Source organism: Bombina bombina, chromosome 3 (genome assembly GCF_027579735.1).
Source record: "Bombina bombina isolate aBomBom1 chromosome 3, aBomBom1.pri, whole genome shotgun sequence".
In the NCBI taxonomy this organism is placed as follows: domain Eukaryota; kingdom Metazoa; phylum Chordata; class Amphibia; order Anura; family Bombinatoridae; genus Bombina; species Bombina bombina.
This window is the reverse complement of record NC_069501.1, coordinates 513,854,358-513,878,014: the sequence shown is the minus strand read 5'-3', so window position 1 is coordinate 513,878,014 and position 23,657 is coordinate 513,854,358. Positions and strand designations below refer to the sequence as shown.

The 23,657-nt window shown below is 38.7% G+C and overlaps 1 protein-coding gene across 1 annotated transcript in view; it reads left to right on the top strand.

Annotated features, from left to right (window-relative positions):
• The window catches only part of TNNT2 (troponin T2, cardiac type), a 40,752-nt gene extending 26,471 nt beyond the window's left edge, over nucleotides 1-14,281 (top strand). The window contains exons 5-9 of the mRNA XM_053704740.1: nucleotides 9,146-9,255; nucleotides 10,001-10,091; nucleotides 12,414-12,454; nucleotides 13,343-13,348; nucleotides 14,104-14,281. Of these exons, the coding sequence (XP_053560715.1) occupies nucleotides 9,146-9,255; nucleotides 10,001-10,091; nucleotides 12,414-12,454; nucleotides 13,343-13,348; nucleotides 14,104-14,155 (300 nt within the window). The 3' untranslated portion in view covers nucleotides 14,156-14,281. The remainder of the gene's footprint in view (nucleotides 1-9,145; nucleotides 9,256-10,000; nucleotides 10,092-12,413; nucleotides 12,455-13,342; nucleotides 13,349-14,103) is intronic.
• Nucleotides 14,282-23,657: the final 9,376 nt, after the last annotated feature.

The following is a 23,657-nucleotide window of genomic DNA, read 5'->3' as shown; positions in this document are numbered from 1 at the left end:
TAGAGTGTCAGTGTGTATGCGAGTGCATGTGTGCTGTGTAGAGTGTCAGTGTGTATGTGAGTACACGTGTGCTGTGTAGAGTGTCAGTGTGTATGTGAGTGCATGTGTGCTGTGTAGAGTGTCAGTGTGTATGTGAGTACACGTGTGCTGTGTAGAGTGTCAGTGTGTATGCGAGTCCACGTGTGCTGTGTAGAGTGTCAGTGTATGTGAGTGCATGTGTGGTTTGGAGAGTGTCAGTGTGTATGAAAGTGCATATGTGCTGTGTAGAGTGTCAGTGTGTATGCGAGTGCTCGTGTGGTGTGTAGAGTGTCAGTGTGTATGCGAGTGCATGTGTGCTGTGTAAAGTGTCAGTGTGTATGCGAGTGCATGTGTGCTGTGTAAAGTGTCAGTGTGAATACGAGTGCATGTGTGCTGTGTAGTGTTAGTGTGTATTTCATACCAACTTTCCAACTCACTCCCTGTCAGCTGTCCTGATTACATATATATATATATATATATATATATATATACAGGGAGTGCAGAATTATTAGGCAAATGAGTATTTTGACCACATCATCCTCTTTATGCATGTTGTCTTACTCCAAGCTGTATAGGCTCGAAAGCCTACTACCAATTAAGCATATTAGGTGATGTGCATCTCTGTAATGAGAAGGGGTGTGGTCTAATGACATCAACACCCTATATCAGGTGTGCATAATTATTAGGCAACTTCCTTTCCTTTGGCAAAATGGGTCAAAAGAAGGACTTGACAGGCTCAGAAAAGTCAAAAATAGTGAGATATCTTGCAGAGGGATACAGCACTCTTAAAATTGCAAAGCTTCTGAAGCATGATCATCGAACAATCAAGCGTTTCATTCAAAATAGTCAACAGGGTCGCAAGAAGCGTGTGGAAAAACCAAGGCGCAAAATAACTGCCCATGAACTGTGAAAAGTCAAGCGTGCAGCTGCCAAGATGCCACTTGCCACCAGTTTGGCCATATTTCAGAGCTGCAACATCACTGGAGTGCCCAAAAGCACAAGGTGTGCAATACTCAGAGACATGGCCAAGGTAAGAAAGGCTGAAAGACGACCACCACTGAACAAGACACACAAGCTGAAACGTCAAGACTGGGCCAAGAAATATCTCAAGACTGATTTTTCTAAGGTTTTATGGACTGATGAAATGAGAGTGAGTCTTGATGGGCCAGATGGATGGGCCCGTGGCTGGATTGGTAAAGGGCAGAGAGCTCCAGTCCGACTCAGACGCCAGCAAGGTGGAGGTGGAGTACTGGTTTGGGCTGGTATCATCAAAGATGAGCTTGTGGGGCCTTTTCGGGTTGAGGATGGAGTCAAGCTCAACTCCCAGTCCTACTGCCAGTTTCTGGAAGACACCTTCTTCAAGCAGTGGTACAGGAAGAAGTCTGCATCCTTCAAGAAAAAAATGATTTTCATGCAGGACAATGCTCCATCACACGTGTCCAAGTACTCCACAGCGTGGCTGGCAAGAAAGGGTATAAAAGAAGAAAATCTAATGACATGGCTTCCTTGTTCACCTGATCTGAACCCCATTGAGAACCTGTGGTCCATCATCAAATGTGAGATTTACAAGGAGGGAAAACAGTACACCTCTCTGAACAGTGTCTGGGAGGCTGTGGTTGCTGCTGCACGCAATGTTGATGGTGAACAGATCAAAACACTGACAGAATCCATAGATGGCAGGCTTTTGAGTGTCCTTGCAAAGAAAGGTGGCTATATTGGTCACTGATTTGTTTTTGTTTTGTTTTTGAATGTCAGAAATGTATATTTGTGAATGTTGAGATGTTATATTGGTTTCACTGGTAAAAATAAATAATTGAAATGGGTATATATTTGTTTTTTGTTAAGTTACCTAATAATTATGCACAGTAATAGTCACCTGCACACACAGATATCCCCCTAAAATAGCTATAACTAAAAACAAACTAAAAACTACTTCCAAAACTATTCAGCTTTGATATTAATGAGTTTTTTGGGTTCATTGAGAACATGGTTGTTGTTCAATAATAAAATTAATCCTCAAAAATACAACTTGCCTAATAATTCTGCACTCCCTGTGTCCTATCTATTATTGCCTTTCTAGTATCACTGTGTATGTGTAGTTGCATGTGTTTGTGTATGCAAGTGCACGTGTGCGGTGTAGAGTGCATGTGTGCTGTGTAGAGTGCATGTGTGCTGTGTAAGAGTGTGAGTGTGTATGCGAGTGCACGTGTGTTGTGTAGAGTGTCAGAGTGTATGCGAGTGCACGTGTGCTGTCTGTGTAGAGTGCATGTGTGTATGTGAGTCCATGTGTGCTGTGTAGAGTGTCAGTGTGTATGCAAGTGCATGTGTGCTGTGTAGAGTGTCAGTGTGTATGTGAGTACACGTGTGCTGTGTAGAGTGTCAGTGTGTATGTGAGTGCATGTGTGCTGTGTAGAGTGTCAGTGTGTATGCGAGTCCACGTGTGCTGTGTAGAGTGTCAGTGTATGTGAGTGCATGTGTGGTTTGGAGAGTGTCAGTGTGTATGAAAGTGCATATGTGCTGTGTAGAGTGTCAGTGTGTATGCGAGTGCTCGTGTGGTGTGTAGAGTGTCAGTGTGTATGTGAGTACACGTGTGCTGTGTAGAGTGTCAGTGTGTATGTGAGTGCATGTGTGCTGTGTAGAGTGTCAGTGTGTATGTGAGTACACGTGTGCTGTGTAGAGTGTCAGTGTGTATGTGAGTGCATGTGTGCTGTGTAGAGTGTCAGTGTGTATGCGAGTCCACGTGTGCTGTGTAGAGTGTCAGTGTATGTGAGTGCATGTGTGGTTTGGAGAGTGTCAGTGTGTATGAAAGTGCATATGTGCTGTGTAGAGTGTCAGTGTGTATGCAAGTGCTCGTCAGTGACGTGCAGTGAGGTCAGAGGCTGGTGAGGCACTCTCTATGATACATCAGAGAAACACATATATGAACCCAATAGAGGTAGCTTAAATTAAACTAAAGCATTGTTTCTCAAGTACCCCCAACAGGCAGGTTTTCATTATAGCGGAATCAGTGCACAGGTGACACAATCAGCTGATGGATGAGAGAAAATTAGCAACCATGGTGTTACTGATCAGCTGATCACTTCACCTTCATCAGTTATCATGAAAACCTGGCCTGTTGGGGGTACTTGAGGACCGTGGTTGATAATTAGTGCACTAAAGCACCAGCTTATCGTTATCTGCAATGTTGATTACCAGCAGATAAAAGCATGTAGTAAACGTAATGCATTACACTAGAATGTCTCTAGCAATAAAGCATATGTAATCTCGGTACCACTGGTGTACACGTTAGTAACTCTACTTAAGAATAGGGAGGGGCTGATCATATATGCAAGTAACCTCTCCAATGTCAAAGAAACATCATCAATTCATGATAAAAAAAGAGAAACAAAAATGCACACATGACAGCGACTATTACTAGTCTTATATAAATATGCAATAAAACAAATTTACTGCCCCATGTATGTGCATCCTTATTTAAAACCTAGAAATCAAGAAACTTTGGGCATTAAGTATGAAAACCCAAAAAATTGCCATAAAGCTTAGATTTTAATTTTACCCAGTTTGTAGGGGTTTTTTCCTCTTCAAAATGCATTTTAATGTGCAAGAAGAAACTGAAGATCATCATAGATCCCATGATAAGGGAGCAAAGCAAACAATACACTGGTGCCAAATAGTTTTCATTAAATTCAGTTATATCCTTGTTTATATCAATATAAAATTACATTTATTTGGACATCTGACTGTAAATCTGCACAAACTATACAGTAACTAGAGTCTGTGCATAAAGTGTCACTATAACATACACACAGGGCTCTATGTGACTGCCACATACACACACAGGGCACTATCTCACTGCCACATACACACACAGGGCACTATCTCACTGCCACATACACACACAGGGCACTATCTCACTGCCACATACACACACAGGGCACTATCTCACTGCCACATACACACACAGGGCACTATCTCACTGCCACATACACACACAGGGCACTATCTCACTGCCACATACACACACAGGGCACTATCTCACTGCCACATACACACACAGGGCTCTATGTGACTGCCACATACACACACAGGGCACTATCTCACTGCCACATACACACACAGGGCACTATGTGACTGCCACATACACACACAGGGCACTATGTGACTGCCACATACACACACAGGGCTCTATGTGACTGCCACATACACACACAGGGCACTATCTCACTGCCACATACACACACAGGGCACTATGTGACTGCCACATACACACACAGGGCTCTATGTGACTGCCACATACACACACAGGGCACTATGTGACTGCCACATACACACACAGGGCACTATGTGACTGCCACATACACACACAGGGCACTATGTGACTGCCACATACACACACAGGGCTCTATGTGACTGCCACATACACACACAGGGCTCTATGTGACTGCCACATACACACACAGGGCACTATGTGACTGCCACATACACACACAGGGCTCTATGTGACTGCCACATACACACACAGGGTTCTATGTGACTGCCACATACACACACAGGGTTCTATGTGACTGCCACATACACACACAGGGCTCTATGTGACTGCCACATACACACACAGGGTTCTATGTGACTGCCACATACACACACAGGGCTCTATGTGACTGCCACATACACACACAGGGTTCTATGTGACTGCCACATACACACACAGGGTTCTATGTGACTGCCACATACACACACAGGGTTCTATGTGACTGCCACATACACACACAGGGTTCTATGTGACTGCCACATACACACACAGGGCTCTATGTGACTGCCACATACACACACAGGGCACTATCTCACTGCCACATACACACACAGGGCTCTATCTCACTGCCACATACACACACAGGGCACTATCTCACTGCCACATACACACACAGGGCACTATCTCACTGCCACATACACACACAGGGCTCTATCTCACTGCCACATACACACACAGGGCACTATCTCACTGCCACATACACACACAGGGCTCTATGTGACTGCCACATACACACACAGGGCACTATCTCACTGCCACATACACACACAGGGCACTATATCACTGCCACATACACACACAGGGCTCTATGTGACTGCCACATACACACACAGGGCACTATGTGACTGCCACATACACACACAGGGCTCTATGTGACTGCCACATACACACACAGGGCTCTATGTGACTGCCACATACACACACAGGGCACTATCTCACTGCCACATACACACACAGGGCACTATGTGACTGCCACATACACACACAGGGCACTATCTCACTGCCACATACACACACAGGGCACTATCTCACTGCCACATACACACACAGGGCACTATCTCACTGCCACATACACACACATAACACAAGGCACTGTGTCACTATCATCACATACACACACAGGGCACTATCTCACTGCCACATACACACACAGGGCACTATCTCTCTGCCACATACACACACAGGGCACTATCTCTCTGCCACATACACACACAGGGCACTATCTCACTGCCACATACACACACAGGGCACTATCTCACTGCCACATACACACACAGGGCTCTATGTGACTGCCACATACACACACAGGGCACTATCTCACTGCCACATACACACACAGGGCACTATCTCACTGCCACATACACACACATAACACAAGGCACTGTGTCACTATCATCACATACACAGGGGCACATTCTGGAATGTGACCTTGCCCAATGGGTTAACATTTTAATAGGACAACACCAGAGTTCCAACCTAGCAGAGGGTTAATCAGCAGTAGGAATCTGCAGTTCCCCCAGCATGCAGCCCTCTACAATCAGCTGCTGCAGCTGTCAGCTGGAACTTAACCCTTTGAGTGCTGCTGAGAGACATAAGGTAGACTGTGCACTGTGGAAGAATGAGTGGGAGAAGGGAGGGCTGTGTGCACCATTAACATCTTTTAACAAAAGGCAGACACAGCTACTGCTCAGGATCAAGGAAATAGCTTAGTCTTGGTGACACCATTATGACCCCTGACCACTCCCCACAGAAAACTAACAGCGGCAACTTCGGCTAGGATTGTGTACTGTATGACTGAAGTAAGGAGGCAGTAGGGACTATTCCTTAGTTATTCTTGCTCAGTAGAGGGGAGAGGGGGGAGAAGGGGGAGGGAAAACACAGCGGCAGAAGCAGAACAACTAAATGAGGTTTATAAATCTACTGCTTAAAGGAACAGTACACTGTGTACAGTACAATAACATTAGTTCACAACAGCACATTCACATTGTAACTAAGACTTGTTTACTCTTAAAGAGAAAAAAACACTAACATTAGGTTACTGGACCGTCACCAAGATAACAAGCTTACACACATCATGACCTGACAGTGACACTGCTGACTGCAGTGCTAGCAATGTAAGAAGTCAGCGCTCCTCTAACACACTCAACTGGGCTGTAAGCAGAGTAGCAGACAGAGGCACATTCACATAGGACAATATGTGTGATTCTCAAAATGTACTTACTGCAACCCGCCCAAAACATAAATGAGCTAGCAGTTTTGGCAGGCTGCAGGAAGTACATTTTGAGAATCACACACATTGTCTTACGTGCCTCTGTCTGCTAACTGCTTACAGCACAGTTGAATGTGCTACTGTGCTAAATAACCATCCCATGCCGCTCTGCTAAATAGTAATACCCATCGATCTCACTAGATCCTGGCTGTCAAGTATCAACTTAGGGGGCTGAGTTTAACACCGCTAACAGAGTCTCAGAGAGCCATGTGCCTTATGCATGCTTGTCCTTGTCCACCGGGTTATGGCAAAAAAAATGCTCACATTCATCACAATACTTAGAAGTAAAATACTAATGCTTTGTAAAAGAGATTGTTATACTAACTGCAGTTTTGACACTCACTCAGTTTATAACACCTGGGACAAGGCAGAGTCAGACTTGCTCGGCAGCCACTGTCTTGCTAATTCTCCCTCCTCACAGTTCCCGCCAGCAGCCAATGACACCAGTTAGTCTTCGTCACAAACAAGCCCGGCCCTGATGGCTGATTGGCTGCGAGTAGCTCCATATCACAGAGGCGGTTTTGAGAACCGCCTCTATTGGAGAGTGATATTGGCTCCGGTGAGACACCACTGGGTGGCGCTAGCCAAGAACAGTAGTCTGCATCCATTGTTGCGCAATCAAGGAGGGCAGCGGAACGGCTTACTGCCTCTTAATTGCACAACATGGATGGGATCACATCTGGTAGTGTCGGAGGGAGGGGGGTTGTACCTTGGAGGGGGCGTGGTCCAAAAAATTAATAAAAAAAACAACACAAGTATTTTTTTATTTTTAATCATAATTAAAACATTTTTTCAGATTGGACAGGGGAGGCTCCGCCTACCCTGCCTCCTATTACTGCACGTCACTGGTGCTCGTGTGGTGTGTAGAGTGTCAGTGTGTATGCGAGTGCATGTGTGCTGTGTAAAGTGTCAGTGTGAATACGAGTGCATGTGTGCTGTGTAGTGTTAGTGTGTATTTCATACCAACTTTCCAACTCACTCCCTGTCAGCTGTCCTGATTATATATATATATATATATATATATATATATATATATATATATATATATATATATATATATATATATATATATATATATATATATATATATATATATATATATATATACAGTATATATATATATATATATATATATATATATATATATATATATATACATACACAGTGTATATATATATATATTTACCTAAGATCTTTTTGTGGGACAAGCTGACATCCTTGGGAAGAGTAAATGTCTTTGCATATGAAAAGAAATTGTCTCTTTTGTTGTTTGTTTATTACGTCCAATTTGTCTTACCAGTTACCACCTGTGTCAATAATTATTCTTCCTAACAATGTAGACATGTGTTATGCATATACACAGACATGTATCAAATATAGGTTTACAGTCTACCTGAGTAATATGTATGTATGTATGTCAACAGACATTAAAGGGATATGAAACCCAAAAATGTTATTTCATGATTCAGCTAGAAGTAAATTGGAATGTTGTTTAAAATTGTATTCTCTATTATCTAATTTGCTTCATTCTTTAGATATCCTTTGTTGAAGAAATAGCAATGCACATGAGCCAATATTTAGAAATGCTCTTCAACAAAGGATAGTAAGAGAATAAAGACAATTAGATAATAGAAGTAAATTGGAAAGTTGTTTAAAATTGCATGCATTTCTAAATCATGAAAGAAAAATTTTGTGTTTCATGTCCCTTTAAATCAAAATATTTACTTTCATGGTTTAGCTAAAGCATACAGTTTTAAGCTGTTTCTAATTTACATCTATTATCAAATGTACTTCATTCTCTTGGTGTCCTTTGTTGAAGGAGTAGCAAGACACTACTGGGAGCTAGCTGAACACAAAAGCTGAGCCTATGACAAGAGATATATATGTGCAGCTCTCAGTAGTGCATTGCTGCTACTGAACCTACCTAGGTATGCTTATAACTAAGGATACCAAGAGAATGAGACAAATTTGATATTACAAATAAATTGGAAAGTTATTTAAAATTGTATGCTCTATCTGAATCATAAAAGTTAGATTTTTACTTTACTGTCCTTTAAAGTGAAAAGCTGCTGTTTAAAAAGTTTTAGTTTGCGAAACATAGACATTTAAAGCAACTATTTTCTGAACATTTGTACTTCAAAAACACAAATAACATTGTTTTTGTTTGCATGTGGAATAAAGATTTTCATTCAAATCTCTGTAACTCTGACACAAAAACCTAGCAAATGATTAGCATATGTTTTGCAAATGTGTAGTACATGTGTTATTAGCAGATTGTCCAGTTCAGAAATACATTGAATATAGAAAAATGGTTTTGTTTTCATTTTTTCAATTTAGAGTCCTGGTTTACATACAGACCACATGGTTTAAAAATTAGCCAAGTTTATATGGAACCTAAAATGTATTTTACTAACATACATAGGAGCTTAGATTTCTTGATAATTGAAACATGATACTTTAGAATTGGGGACAGGTAGTGTGTCAAGGTCTCTATCTTTTATAAAAGTCCTGAAGTATAAGTTCTAAAGCTTTGTTAAATGTTCCATTAGACAGACAGAAGAGGTGGAAAGAAGCAAACAGAACGAGAAAAGAAAAAGAAGATTCTTACAGAGAGAAAAACATCTCTAAACATCGAAAACTTAAATGAAGACAAACTGAGGTTATTCATTTTCTGTGTCCAATATTATTACCTGCAGATAAAAACACAAATATTAACCATAGATCAAAGTGCAAGTTTCTCTAATTGATTACCCTATTCTGCCTTTATACAAAGACATGTGGAATGTGGGCAACTGGGCTTGTATCTTGTGATTGCTGCACAGGGCAAAAATGATCTCTAACCAAGTTTTTACTTGGTTGAGTATGAGCAAAATAAACATTAACAGGTAAAGAACTTTATATTTTATTTGAAAAATTAAGAACTACATTTAGATTTGGTCCAAGGTTTCATATAATTTATTTTTGAACGCATGCATTGACTTATATTTACCTAAAAGCAGTAAAATAACTGTTTTATGGACTAGCTGGGACAAAGCACAACAGCTACCATAGACAACATTGGAGTGTCTCGAGAGGACTACTGACAGCTCCACAACAATTTATAGTATCTGGACCACTGGTTTTCAAACCTGTCCCCAGGCCTCCCCAACAGGCCAGAGTTTCAAAATTACCTTGGATGAGAGCAGGTTAATAGCCATGTTTACTAATCAGCTGATTATTTCACCTGTGCTATTAATTCAGATATCCTCAAAATGTGACCTGTTAGGGAGGTCTGAGAACAGGTTTCAAAACCAGTTATCTATTTTTCCAGACCATTGTAGACTTCTTAATTTGGCAATATTTTGTTGAAAATTTGTTTTTGTTTTTTTAAAGCTATATTAACAAATATGTATTTATGTTTGTAGGGCAGAAGCTCAGCAACTATTTAACCGGATTTATGAACTTGAAGCTGAAAAATTTGATCTACAGGAAAAATTTAAGAAGCAGAAATATGAGGTGAGGCCATTACAGTTTATGACAATGTGTTTGTATTCTAGGCTTAAAGATGAATTAACACATGCATAGATGTGTATTTGCCTAGATGAGATGACATTAGTATAGGAAAAAAACAAAGGGGTCAGTTATAGGAATATTAGGACTGAAGATGCGGAATACAGTTGCTACAACTCTCTTAAGAGGGACACAAAACCCAATTATTTTCTTTTATAATTTAGATACAGCATACAATTTTCCAATTTACTTCTATTATCTATTCTATTATTTAATGACAGAAATAAGTTAATATAAATTAATTGCAAAGTTATTTAAAACTATTTAAACATCCCGACACACATGTGCAATCTTCCTTCTCCACCCCCAGTCACCCCCTTTGCCACTCCCTGCATCTTCCCCCAGCCACTGAGTGGGGTTCCTTATTGTCTTCCTTATGCCTAACTACCTGCCCGCTTGACCCTATCACTTCACATCTAATACCTTCTCTGTCTTCCACCCTCACTCTAGCTTTTACTCACATCTTCAGCCTATCCGTTTCTGCTAAAAATAACAACCACTACTCTATACTTATCTTAGTGGACCTTTCAGCTGCCTTCGACACTGCTGACCTCCCCCCCCTCCTACAGCCTCTCAGCTCCCTTGGTCTCTGTGACACTGCCCTCCCTTGGATCCACTCTTATCTTTATAACAGGTCCTTTTCTGTGTCATTTGCTGGCAACTCCTCTGCTTCAATGCCTCTGTCTGTTGGAGTACCTCAAGGCTCTGTCCTGGGGCATCTACTCCTCTCTATTTATACGTCTTCACTGGGTAAACTTATCAACAGCTATGGCTTCAAATATCACCTCTATGCTGATGATACTCAGATCTACCTCTACACCCCTGCTCTCTCTCCCTCTGTCCTTTATCATGTCAGTGACTGCTTACCTGCATTTCTTCCTGGATAGTCTCTCACCACCTAAAGATTAACATGTCCAAGGCTGAGCTCCTTCTAATCGCCCCCTATAGCTCTACTCCAATTTCTGACTTTTCTATCACTGCTGGCGGCACCACTATCTCCTCATCACCCTAAGTCTGCTGCCTTGGAGTTACACTTGACTCAAATCTGTCCTTCATACCCCACATCCAATTGCTCTCTTCATCCTGCCGCAACCACCTACGCATTATCTTCAAACTTCATCTATTTTCGAGTACTGACACCACTAAGCAACTAATCCACTGCCTGGTGATTTCCCAACTTGACTACTGTAATAACCTACTAACTGGCCTTCCTCTCTTCCACCTCTCCCCCTTCAATTAATTCTAAATGTCTCTGCCTGGCTAATCCACCTTTCCCACCACTCTATATCTGCTGCCACTCTCTGTGAGTCCCTTCACTGGCTCCCAAATCACAGCAGAATTAAATTCAAAATTCTCACTCTGACCTACAAAGCCCATACCAATGCTGCTCCCCATACTTGACCTCACTAGTCAACAAATATACTCCAGCCAGCCCCAAAGGTCCAGCAATGACCTGCTCCTTGCATCTTCTACCATCACCTCCTCCCATGCTAGACTGCAGGACTTCTGCTGCACCAACCCACTGGAGCACACTTTCTCAAGCTGTCCGACTTTCCCCTTATCTGTCCTCCTTTAAATGCTGCCTAAAGACATTTTTGTTCAGGGAAGCCTACCATCCAGCTCAGTAACAAATTAATTCCACTTACCTAATGATTGCCCTCATCTAACTCTGTACTAACATCATTCTCACCCTTGCTGTCCCCACCTCCTGTTTCTCATCCTCTTACCCTTCTAGATTATAACTTCCCATGGGAACAGGGCCCTAAATTCCTACTGTATTTGTTTGATAATTTTTGTCCTGTCCCTCAAAAATATTGTACTTTTATCTTTTGTACCCATGGACAGTGCTGTGGAATTTTTAGAAATAAAGTATAATAATAATAATCACTGCATACTTTATCTGAATCATGAAAGAAAAAAAAATGTGTTTCATGTCCCTTTAAGAGGTTTAATTTGATAATGGAGATGTTAGGTCACATATTTATTGTGAACAAAATACTGGTTCAAAGATACACCTGGAGCAAACATCTCATCTTAGGAATACTATATTTCAAACCTCTACGGCATCTAATAAATCTTTAAGACCCATATAGGCCTGAACTGCTGAAAATAGAGAGTGAACAATGGATATTTCCACAGCAGTGGATTCACTATGGGAGTGTTATTGTTGCCTCTAAAAAATGGAATCTGCATCACTACTGTGGATATTTTTGTTTGCGTGACATGGTTATAATGCTGTATTTTCACATCTAGTTTTTTTTCTTTCAGATCAACGTCCTGCGGAATAGAGTAACTGATCATCAGAAGCTGTGAGAATCAGACATTTCCTTCACATTACCTAACTTTATATGCCTGCCAATAGTCTGCTTATCTGCCACCTCCTTACTATACATATTCTTTAAAGGGACACTCAAGTCAAAATAAACTTTTATGATTCAGAAAGAACATGTAGTTTTAAGACACTTTCCAATTTACTTCCATTATCCAATTATATACACGCTTTCAGGGGAACAAAATCTACTTCCATTATCAATTTTTGCACAGTCTTTTTATATTCACACTTTCTGGGGAACAAGATCCTACTGAGCATGTGCACAAGGTCATAGGGTATACGTATACTCGTTTGTGGTTGGCTGATGTCTGTCACATAATACAGGGGGCCGGAAAATGAGAGAAAAAATAAATTTGTCAGAAAAAAATCTACTGCTTATTTGAACTTCAGAGTAGTTGTTTAATCATTGGGGCCGAATTATCAAGCTCTGAATGGAGTTTGATGCCCTTGTTTCCACGCAAGCCTTCTTAAATCCGCTGCTCCATGACTGGTCCGCCTGCTCTCAGGCTGCGACATCAATCCGCCTGATCCTATACGATCAGGGTGATTGACACCCCCTGCTAGCGGCCAATTGGCCGCAAATCTGCAGGGGGCGGCATTGCACAAGCAGTACGCTACATCTTATGTCTGCTCACACTTTCTTAAATCGTCCCCAATGTCTTTTTATTATGCACTTGTTAATTATGTAATTCTACTTAATTTGGTGGTCCTTTAAACACTGTTTGTTCCCCATAAATGACTTCACCTCATTGTATATTTCAATATTTCAGTGTAGTTTCTAATTTGTTTTCTCATTTTTTCCCTATTTTCAATTCATTTTTCTTGTTTGCTGTCTTTGATGAAATTTTCTATCATCCCTATGCAGTAAGAGGTGAGTATCTATCTAGAAGTGGTCAGAAGTTTAATTGTAAGAGAAGGAAAATACTGTGCACCCAGTGGGATTTTCATGATAAAAGTAGTAGGGAAGTATAAGGGCATACCTGACTCAAAGGCACAGTCTAGTCAAAATTAAACTTTGATGATTCAGATAGGCCATGCAATTTTAAACAACTTTCCAATTTACTTTTATCATCAAATTTGCTTTGTTCTCTTGGTATTCTTTGTTGAAAGCTAAACCTAGGTAGGCTCATATGCTAATTTTTAAGCCCTTGAAGGCCGCCTCTTATCTCAGGGCATTTTGACAGTTTTCCACAGCTAGAGGGCATTAGTTCATGTGTGCCATATAGATAACATTGTGCTCACGCCCATGGAGTTACCTAGGAGTAAGCACTGATTGGGCTGATTGGCTAAAATACAAGTCTGTCAAAAGAACTATAATAAGAGGGCAGTCTGCAGAGGCTTAGGTAGAAGGTAATCACAGAGGTAAAAAGAATATTAATATTAACCTCTTGGTTATGCAAAACTGGGGAATGAGTAATAAAGGGATTATCTATCTTTTTAAACAATACCAATTCTGGAGTAGACTGTCCCTTTAAGTATGAATCATGTTATATATGCAACTTACTTGTCATGGTCACAGTGCAAATGATAATTTTACCCTATCACTAAATTTCTATACAACAGAAATTTAACATAATATTTGTGCAGCAAAACAGAAATAGTAATTCCGATATTTTCATCCTGCAGCGCCAAAGGTCCGAGAGCTGGAAAAGGCATACTGGGAGGAAGATGGAAATAACAGAACCCTAAAGAATCTAGGAAACAATCCATTCATTCTTAAAAAAAGTGTTATAAAATATTCTGAGATGTGTAAAGGCTCAATTATGGATATTTATCTACACATCTACAAGTGCAATAGTGGGAATTTTGGCATATTAGTAGGATGAACCTTTGCTGAAGAAGTTATATGATTTTGAAAACCACCTATATGAAGACTTTTAAGTAAATTATTCAAAGGTTATCATCCGCTACAACTAACTGATTGTATGCACTTAAATTCATGAATACCACATCAGTATGCAAAATATTTTTTCCATTCTATGTTAAATAAAGACAGCTTTAACGTCTGCATGCATACAGTGTTTTTTCTTTTCTTGTTTAAAAAGTAAAGAGCATGAATGTTGTATATATTTATGTAAACTGGATGGAAGTAAATAACTGCCTATTTTGCAACCTTTGGCAGACAAAATTCTAATGCCCACTCAGTTACTAGATAACAAGTGGATCTCCTGCTCAAGCGTTAATTGCTCTAGAAGTAAGCTTTTTGCACTTGTCGAGTTGCGTTCATATTATGAGTTGAAAGTAAACTGTTTTTGCTTGAGGGTCAACCCGACGCACGTAAAAATACGAACTTATAAAATTGCATGTGCAATAACGTATTCCCCCATAGAAGTCAATGGAGCAAAAAAGTGAAAAAAAAAAAACCTAAGATCCTACTCGTATACAGACACAATCCCATATTCTTAAATGTGCTAACCAGACATGAAAATATGAATATTTCGCATTTCAATGTTCTTCACATAGCAGAATATGTGCTATTTATATATCTGATAGTTATTTTTGCGCAAATATATATATATATATATATATATATACAGTATATATATATATACTTTGTGTGTGTGTGTGTGTGTATGTATGTATATATATATATATATATATATATATATATATATATATACATATTGGTATATCTATTTAGAAATACTTAGAACATATTCTGTTGTCTGTATAACATTGGAATATGAAATATTTACATAGTTAAAACCTTGATTAAATATAATTATTGCATAAATATGATTTTTCATGTTTTCATCTACTTAACTGCAAAGGGCTCCAATGCACTATATATATATTTATTTATTTATATATATATATATATATATATATATATATATATATATATATATATATATATATATATATATATATATATCTATAGTGCCCTCCACTAATATTGGCACGCTTGGTAAATATGAGCAAAGAAGGCTGTGAAAAATTGTCTTTACAGTTTAACCTTTTGATTTTTGTTAAAAAAATACATAAAATAATCTTCGCTCATTGATATCAAACAATTGCAAACACAACACAGGTTTATCCAAAAAAATATATGAGAAAAATATATTTGAAGTATATTCCAATTGATATTTTACATTTTTTATTACATCTGGGTCACTAGGAATAGGAAATTGTTCAACCAGGTAGTTGAGCTTCACAAAATGGAAAGTGGCTATAAGAAAATAGCAAAAGTATTGAAAATGCCCATTTCTACCATCAGGACAATAATTAAGAAGTTCTAGTCAACTGGAAGGGTTCTATTTATTATTGTGCGGACAGACATGATACGATGTAGCGTATCATGTCCGCCGCACATCGATAACTGCCGACAGCATACGCTTTTGCCATTTATCATTGCACCAGCAGCTCTTGTGAACTGCTGGTGCAATGCCACCCCCTGCAGATTAGCAGCCAATTGACCGCTAGCAGGGAGAGTCAATCAACCCGATCGTATTTGATTGGGTTGTGATTTCTGTCCGCCGCCTCAGAGCAGGCAGACAGGTTATGGAGCTTGATAAATTGATCCGGAAATGTTATGAATAAACCTGGAAGAGGATGTGTGTCTATATTGTATCAACACACTGTGAAGAGGATGGTTCAAGTGGCTAAAAAATTTCCAAGGATCACAGCTGGAGAATTGCAAAAGTTAGTCTTGTTGTCAGAAAGTCTCTAGAACTACAATCCGACGTCACCTACATCACCACAAGTTGTTTGTAAGGTTTTCAAGAAAAAAGCCTCTACTCTCATCCAAAAGCAAACTCAAGCATCTTCAGTTTGCCAGACACTACTGGAACTTCAAATGGGATTGGTTTCTTTGTTCAGATGAAACCAAAATAGAGCTTTTTGGCAATAAACACCAGAGGTGGGTTTGGCGGGGCACAAAGAGGTAGCCATATGGAAAAGTACCTCATGCCCACGGTTAAATATGGTGGTGACTCTTTAATGTTTTAAGGCTGTTTTTCTGCCAGAGGACCTGGACATTTTGTTAGGATACATGGGGTCAATGGAGCATAATGCCCCATGTTTCTGGCGAGTCTTCAGGCTCTAAAGACCGCTGCTCCATAACCTGAACACCTGCTCTGAGGCGGCAGACAGAAATCAACCCGATCAGGTTGATTGACACCCCCTGCTAGCGGCCAAAAAGAACTGCTGGTGCAATGATAAATGCCGGCATTTATCGATGTGCAGTAGACATGATATGCTATATCATATCATGTCCGCTCGTGCATTAATAAATTGACCCCATGGACTCTATCTCATATCAACAGATATTAAATGAACACCTGACTGCCTCTGCCAGAAAGCTTAAAATGGGCTGTGGATGGATCTTCCAGCAGGACAACGATCCAAAACATACAAAAATGATTTGTTTGATATCCATGAGAGCAGAATATTTTTGTGTATTTTTTGAACAATGGTCAAAAGGTTAAACAATAAAGACAATTTTTCACAGCATTTTTTGCTCAGATTGCCAAGGGTGCCAATATTATATGTATGTATGTATTTATGTGCATATGTCTGTAAATACATATATACACATATAAATACATACAGACATGTGTGTATATATATAAATATATATACATCTTTAGAGATTTGTATGTATGTATCTCTATGTTAAAGCCTTTTGCCTGCCTTTTATTTTCTATCACCTGAGACCTCATATCTTTGAGCCTTTATAACATTTGTGTGCAATATTTTCTCAATAATTTTTATTAGATGGTTTCATTATGATTATTATGTAACTATACTTTGTAATGTATTTGTGTTTTGTGAGACTTTTTTGTTTTGCAAAATAAAAGGTAACCAGAGGTCACGTTAACCCGCTGTGCATTAACTTCATTTGCACTCAATCACTTTTACTTTCAACTTGACACCAGGCTAAGATAAAACTTCCTGCAAAGGCCTCCTCCTATTGTAGGGCTGTGACAGGAAGCACAAATGTAGTGTAAAAAATAAATAAAATGTAAAATCCATTTAAATAGATGAATAATACATATAGCAATGATTTCTATTAAGTATAAACAACTGCTTAGTAATTTTTTTATTAAAATGAAACAGACTGTTAACATCCCTTGAACTGTTTCCTTTCAAAAAAATAAATATAGACCACTGATAAATGCCCTGCTGGACACAAATACTATTCCTAGTTCTGTTGAATAATCACATACCTGCTCTAAAGTTAATCACCCTCAAAAACATACTGAAATTAACTTTTATATCAATATAATAAAACAGTAATATAGTAAATAAGGTTGAAAAAAAGTCAGTTTAGTTTATCCCCCATAGTCCTCTTTGATACCTGTTTTTATACTAAAAACTTTGCTTAACTACTGTAGTATACTTATGGTAAAGCATTTATATTGTTTACATATTTGGCACAACCAATCATAATCTGTTGGGTTTTTTAAAATATTATATCTAAGGCTTTTTTAAACGCTATCTGATGGTTTGGCACCATTGAGCTCCTCAGGCAGAGTTTCATCATTTGATGGCTTTTACAGTGAAAAAGCTTTCTTGTTGCTGGAAATCTATTTTCCTCTAGCCTTAAATTGTGTCCAATTTTTTGTTCCTAGAATAGACATTGGTCCTGCCAACTCTATGGGCCACATTTATTAGGATACTACCTATCTACCACCTAAAGTGTTGTGGCGTTAAATCATCCCATTCCAATCGAATCTCAATGATTGATGACCAAGCAGGGGGCGGCATCCCACAAGCAGCGGCTTGTGCAATGATAAATGCAGTCAGCGGATACTGTCTGTTTGGCATATGATAAATGGGGCCCTATATATAGACTATAAATACATTAATCATACATCAAAAGCCTCTGTTCTTGAGTAAACAGAATCAAAGTAGTGCAAACAACACACCAGATTTTCTTTCAATGGGGCACGGAGCAACAGACTTGCCAAGTCTCACCAAAGTCCATAAATTTCAAAGAACTCCAGCCACCAATTTCTTTAAAAGACCTTTATTCTTTTGTCTTGGGTCCCATTGATAATACAACGTTTCAAGCCAGCATTAGGCTCTTAGTCATGTACACCTGTACGTGTACATGACTAAGAGCCTAATGCTGGCTTGAAACGTTGTATTATCAATGGGACCCAAGACAAAAGAATAAAGGTCTTTTAAAGAAATTGGTGGCTGGAGTTCTTTGAAATTTATGGACTTGAGTAAACAGACCCAATTTGACTAACGTCTCCTCATAGTTTAAATCCTTTCTTATTAATCATGTACCCCTTTTCCAATTCCTTTCTAGTTCTGTTATGTCCTAGGAAATAATTGAATCCCCATACTGTACTCCATACTTGAGTGCCAGGCAGAGGCGTAACTAGAAACCACAGGGCCCAGGTGCAAGAATCTAAGAAGGGCCCCCCACATACAAAAATGGTGAATTTGATACATATCTTTTCTTTTGTTTACATTTAACACAGAATTTTTTTTTGAATCAGATTACATGTCTGCAAAAGAAGGTACCCTATGCCCACAGTCTGTGAGAGGGTCTGACTCCCTATTACTGTATATAGTGACACTGTTTAACCCACCAGTAACTGTATGTAGTGAGTTAGTGACACAGTCTGTAATCTGCCGGTGGGATGGCTGGCCTGACCCTACCCGCCCCAGGTGCTTTATAAATTGACCACAGTAGTCTGTGACATGGTCCAGCCCCCCCCCCGTACTGTATATAGTGGTACTGTATAGTGACACTGTTTACCCCCCGCCCCCCCCCCATGCTGTAGTAACAAGGTCTGTAATTTGCTGGTTCCACAAATATACACACACACATACATGCATAAATACACACACAGTCACATACACACACACACACACACACACACATAAACTCCAATGGGTAAAACAAAAACACTAACCCCTGTAGTCAGAGACACTAGTGAAGCATCACATAACACTCACATGATATCAGTGCAGGCAGTGGCAGGTCAACGTTTTATATTGAAAAAGAAAAAAAAAATCGCAGTTGCGCTTCGGCACCCCCTGTAGTTCCGCCCCTGGTGCCAGGGATTTATATAAAGGCAGAATTGTGTTTTTTTCACTTGTACCCATGCCACTTTTTAAAAAGGTTTCAGAAACGGCTGCCTGACTTGGAGCACTACTTTTAAGCTTGTTGTCTACGAGAGGCCCTAAATCCTTTTCTACTTCTTTTTCGTATTGTCATGTTATTGTTGCTTTCAAAATGTAAAAGTGTAGTGTTAAAACATATTTGCCCATTCTTCTATCTCTTACCTAATCACTTTCACAGGTTAGTTTAATCTGTAAAAGTAGATTTTTATAATTAAACCTCTCCCTTGGTTCCTTATAAAAATGATAAACATACATACATTGATATTAGCCCTCCACTTGTAATCTGGTCCTAAGTGATCTAATGTTTTATAAAAACATAATAATTGACACTCATCTTGTTTTTTTTTTTTTTAATATACTCCTGCGTATAAAAAGTATAATCCCCTCTAGTAGCTTCCCCACCTCTGATGTTAGAAATACTAATCTATAGCATCTCAGATGTATTCTGGTTCCCTTTCTAAGTGCCATATTAGCTTCACACCAGTTCACATAGAGATTCTTGATAATTGTATAATATATATATATATATATATATATATATATATATATATATATATATATATATATAGATAGTTAGTAGAGATGGAGGGCACTCACAGGACTTCATATAAAAGATAGCCTTTATAATTATAGTAACATAGGTATAGTGTCGACGTTTCGGCCTTTTCCTAGGCCTTCTTCAAGACAATTTTCATAGTCTCAAGTAATGCGGAATACGACCTCCGCGTAAAGCTCCCAAAGAGACACGATCATATGATCGTGTCTCTTTGGGAGCTTTACGCGGAGGTCGTATTCCGCATTACTTGAGACTATGAAAATTGTCTTGAAGAAGGCCTAGGAAAAGGCCGAAACGTTGACACTATACCTATGTTACTATAATTATAAAGGCTATCTTTTATATGAAGTCCTGTGAGTGCCCTCCATCTCTACTAACTATCTATGTATACTATTTGAGGATTGCACCCGGGCACTAGAAGCACCGATGTGGATGGAGTGCTAGGCCACCGGCTACTATATATATATATATATATATATATATATATATCTCAAAAAAATTGTATTATTCTGATACAAATAATTATTAATCATGATTCCTAAATAATAATGAACAAAGAAAATGAGTAAACGTACTGTTATTCTATAACAGTTCTGTGTGACAAAGTTATATCCAAATTGATGTATAGAGTAATGTTTAGGTGATAAAAAGATACATATTTGGTCAGTGTGATGATACAGGTTTTAGAGTCATCTTATGCTTATACCTTCTGGGTTAAGTGTAATTCAACCATCATGTCTGTCAGAATTGTTTTGTGCATTTCTTCCCTAAATCCCCTGCAAGACAAATCTATATATACTTGTAAATATTAAGCCGATCTTTGAAATGTGTATTTCTATGGTGTTATAACAATATTATTATAATATAATGAATAATAAAGAGAAAAAATATTTTTTATAAACAATAAATATTATATAATGTAAGATGGCACTATTTTCCAGTTATAGAATCTATACAAAAAATATGATGCCCTATTGTTTTAACTAATGTCCCTGCATGAGAGATCCAAACATTGGTAACTCCTTATTTTTTTGTCCATGGATATTTATGGCAGAAAAAAATAAAATTCTAACCTTCAACCACAATCAACATGGATTCCCTATTTCACTATTCCATGAAAAAACAACTGAGTAAAGTTTCAGATACCTGGGCTATGACAAGTGTTCCCCACCAGTAAAAGCAGAAAACTATGAGTATATGTGATTAAAAAAAATAAACGTGATTATATACACTTCATCATGGTAAGACATTTAAGTTCTGAGGTTTTCTACAATAGAATGGAAAAGGGAATGAGCCTGTTGGAAGGACCTACTTGGTTATTTCATTGCTTTCTCTCAACTTAAAATTCAACACATAGACCCTTCATGTCTTAATGTAACCATAAAACCCCAGGTCCTGAGCCCCTCAGTGTCATATTCAAATAATGACTAAAATAAGATTCCTAGACCTCCAGTCTCTCTGTATGACTTGTCTACATCAGACTTCTCATCAGATCCCTATCCCTACAGCCTGGTCATGCAGCCCCTATATCAGAAAACATACCTACATCAGATAAGATCCCTGGTTCTTCATCCCCTCTGTCAGCTTTATAGCAATATTAGATCAGACCCATAACCCTGCAGCCCTTTTGTCAGCAGGCTGGGACCTCTGCCTGCCACATACCTTTATAAAAGACCTTCAACCCCTCTTTCATCCACATACCTCACCAGAACAAACGTTAGGCCCTATAGCCTCCTGTCTATAGCATAACCAAATTAAAAAGACTTCCCTTTCAGACATTTACTAACATTAGATAAGATCCCTGGACATCTGGTGCTTGTGTCAGATACATACTGACACCAGTTCAAACCCCTGATCCTGCAGCCTCTTTTTTATCAACAAAACCAAATTAAATAAGACTGTTAGTCCATCAGTCCCTTTCAGCCTCATATGGACACTGGATTAGACCCAAGGTTTTACAGTCCCATTGTCAGCTGCATTCTTATATTTGATCAAACTGCTAGCCTTGTGGCCCCCTCTTTCATGTATACATTATACCCACTTCAGATCAGACCACAAGAACCTTCATCCCCTCTGTCAGCCACATATTTACATAAGATCAGACCCATGGCCCTCCAAATTCTTTTTAGCTCACATACCCACTGCAGAGTAGACCCTGTAGCTTATCTGTTTAATACATAGCAACATTGTATCAGACCCTCTATTAGAAAATACTCATATCAGATGAACAAATGGAAAAAGTATGAGGCTAAACTACAGACTCACTGCCCACTCCAAATTATCTCCTTCCCAAAGATAAAAATAAAAATTCAAACACAGTGTGGATACACTGTGTTTAAATACCCACATCAGGTCAGACCCTTGGCAACCAGCTCTTTGGTGAGTTACACACCCACATCTGATTTAATATTTGCAGCCCATCTGTCAGGTACATAGCCACATTTTATTTGAATCCTGGTCGTAGATTCCACATAAAATCAGACCCATGAACCTACAGTTCTTCTGTCACATCTGACTTCATATCAAACCCAAAAGATCTCAACCCCTCAGTCAAATACATACTATCATCAGGTAAAACTTTAGGCCCTGCAGTCTATTATCAGTAGAATAGCCACACCAAACTCCCAGTCCTGAAGCCTCTGAGGCCTATTTATCAATCTCCATATGGAGCTTGATGCCCCGTGTTTCTGGCGAGCCTTCAGGCTCCCCAGAAACACAAGTTATAAACAAGTTATAACCTGTCCGCCTGCTCTGAGGAGGCGGACAGAACTCACAAGAAATCAACCCTATCGAATATGATCGGGTTGATTGACACCCCCTGCTAGCGGTCGATTGGCCGAGAATCTGCAGGTGGCGGCATTGCACCTTGTTAAATAGGCCCCCACTCTTTTAAATACATACAGGATAAGATTCCTGGATCCTGCAGATACATAACATCAGCTCAAACCCCTTACTCTGCAGTTCCTCTTTCATCAACATAAACACATCAAATAAAACTATACAAAAAATAAATATAAACAATATATATTACAGTGCCTACATATGTAGCATCACAAGCTTTTCTAAAAAATTGTTGATAAACTTTTTTTCTTTGCTTAATTTCACTCTTTTATTCATTATTATGTGTTTCTAATAGAATATTTGAAAATAAAAAGATTGTCAGATGTAAATATTTGCATTCAAAGCATATGTACGGTACCAAATAAACAAGACATATGTTTTTCATCTTTTATTCATTATTTGGACAGTGTGATGTTGGTGCACAGAGTGCAGTGCAAAGCAAAGAGCTTAAAATTTAATTCAAATGATGTACCGTCTTTAGGAAAGTATATGTTGGTATGTTTATATATATATATATATATATATATATATATATATACACATACAGTATATATATATATATATATATATATATATATATATATATATATATATATATATATATATATATATATATATATATATACAGGGAGTACAGAATTATTAGGCAAGTTGTATTTTTGAGGATTAATTTTATTATTGAACAACAACCATGTTCTCA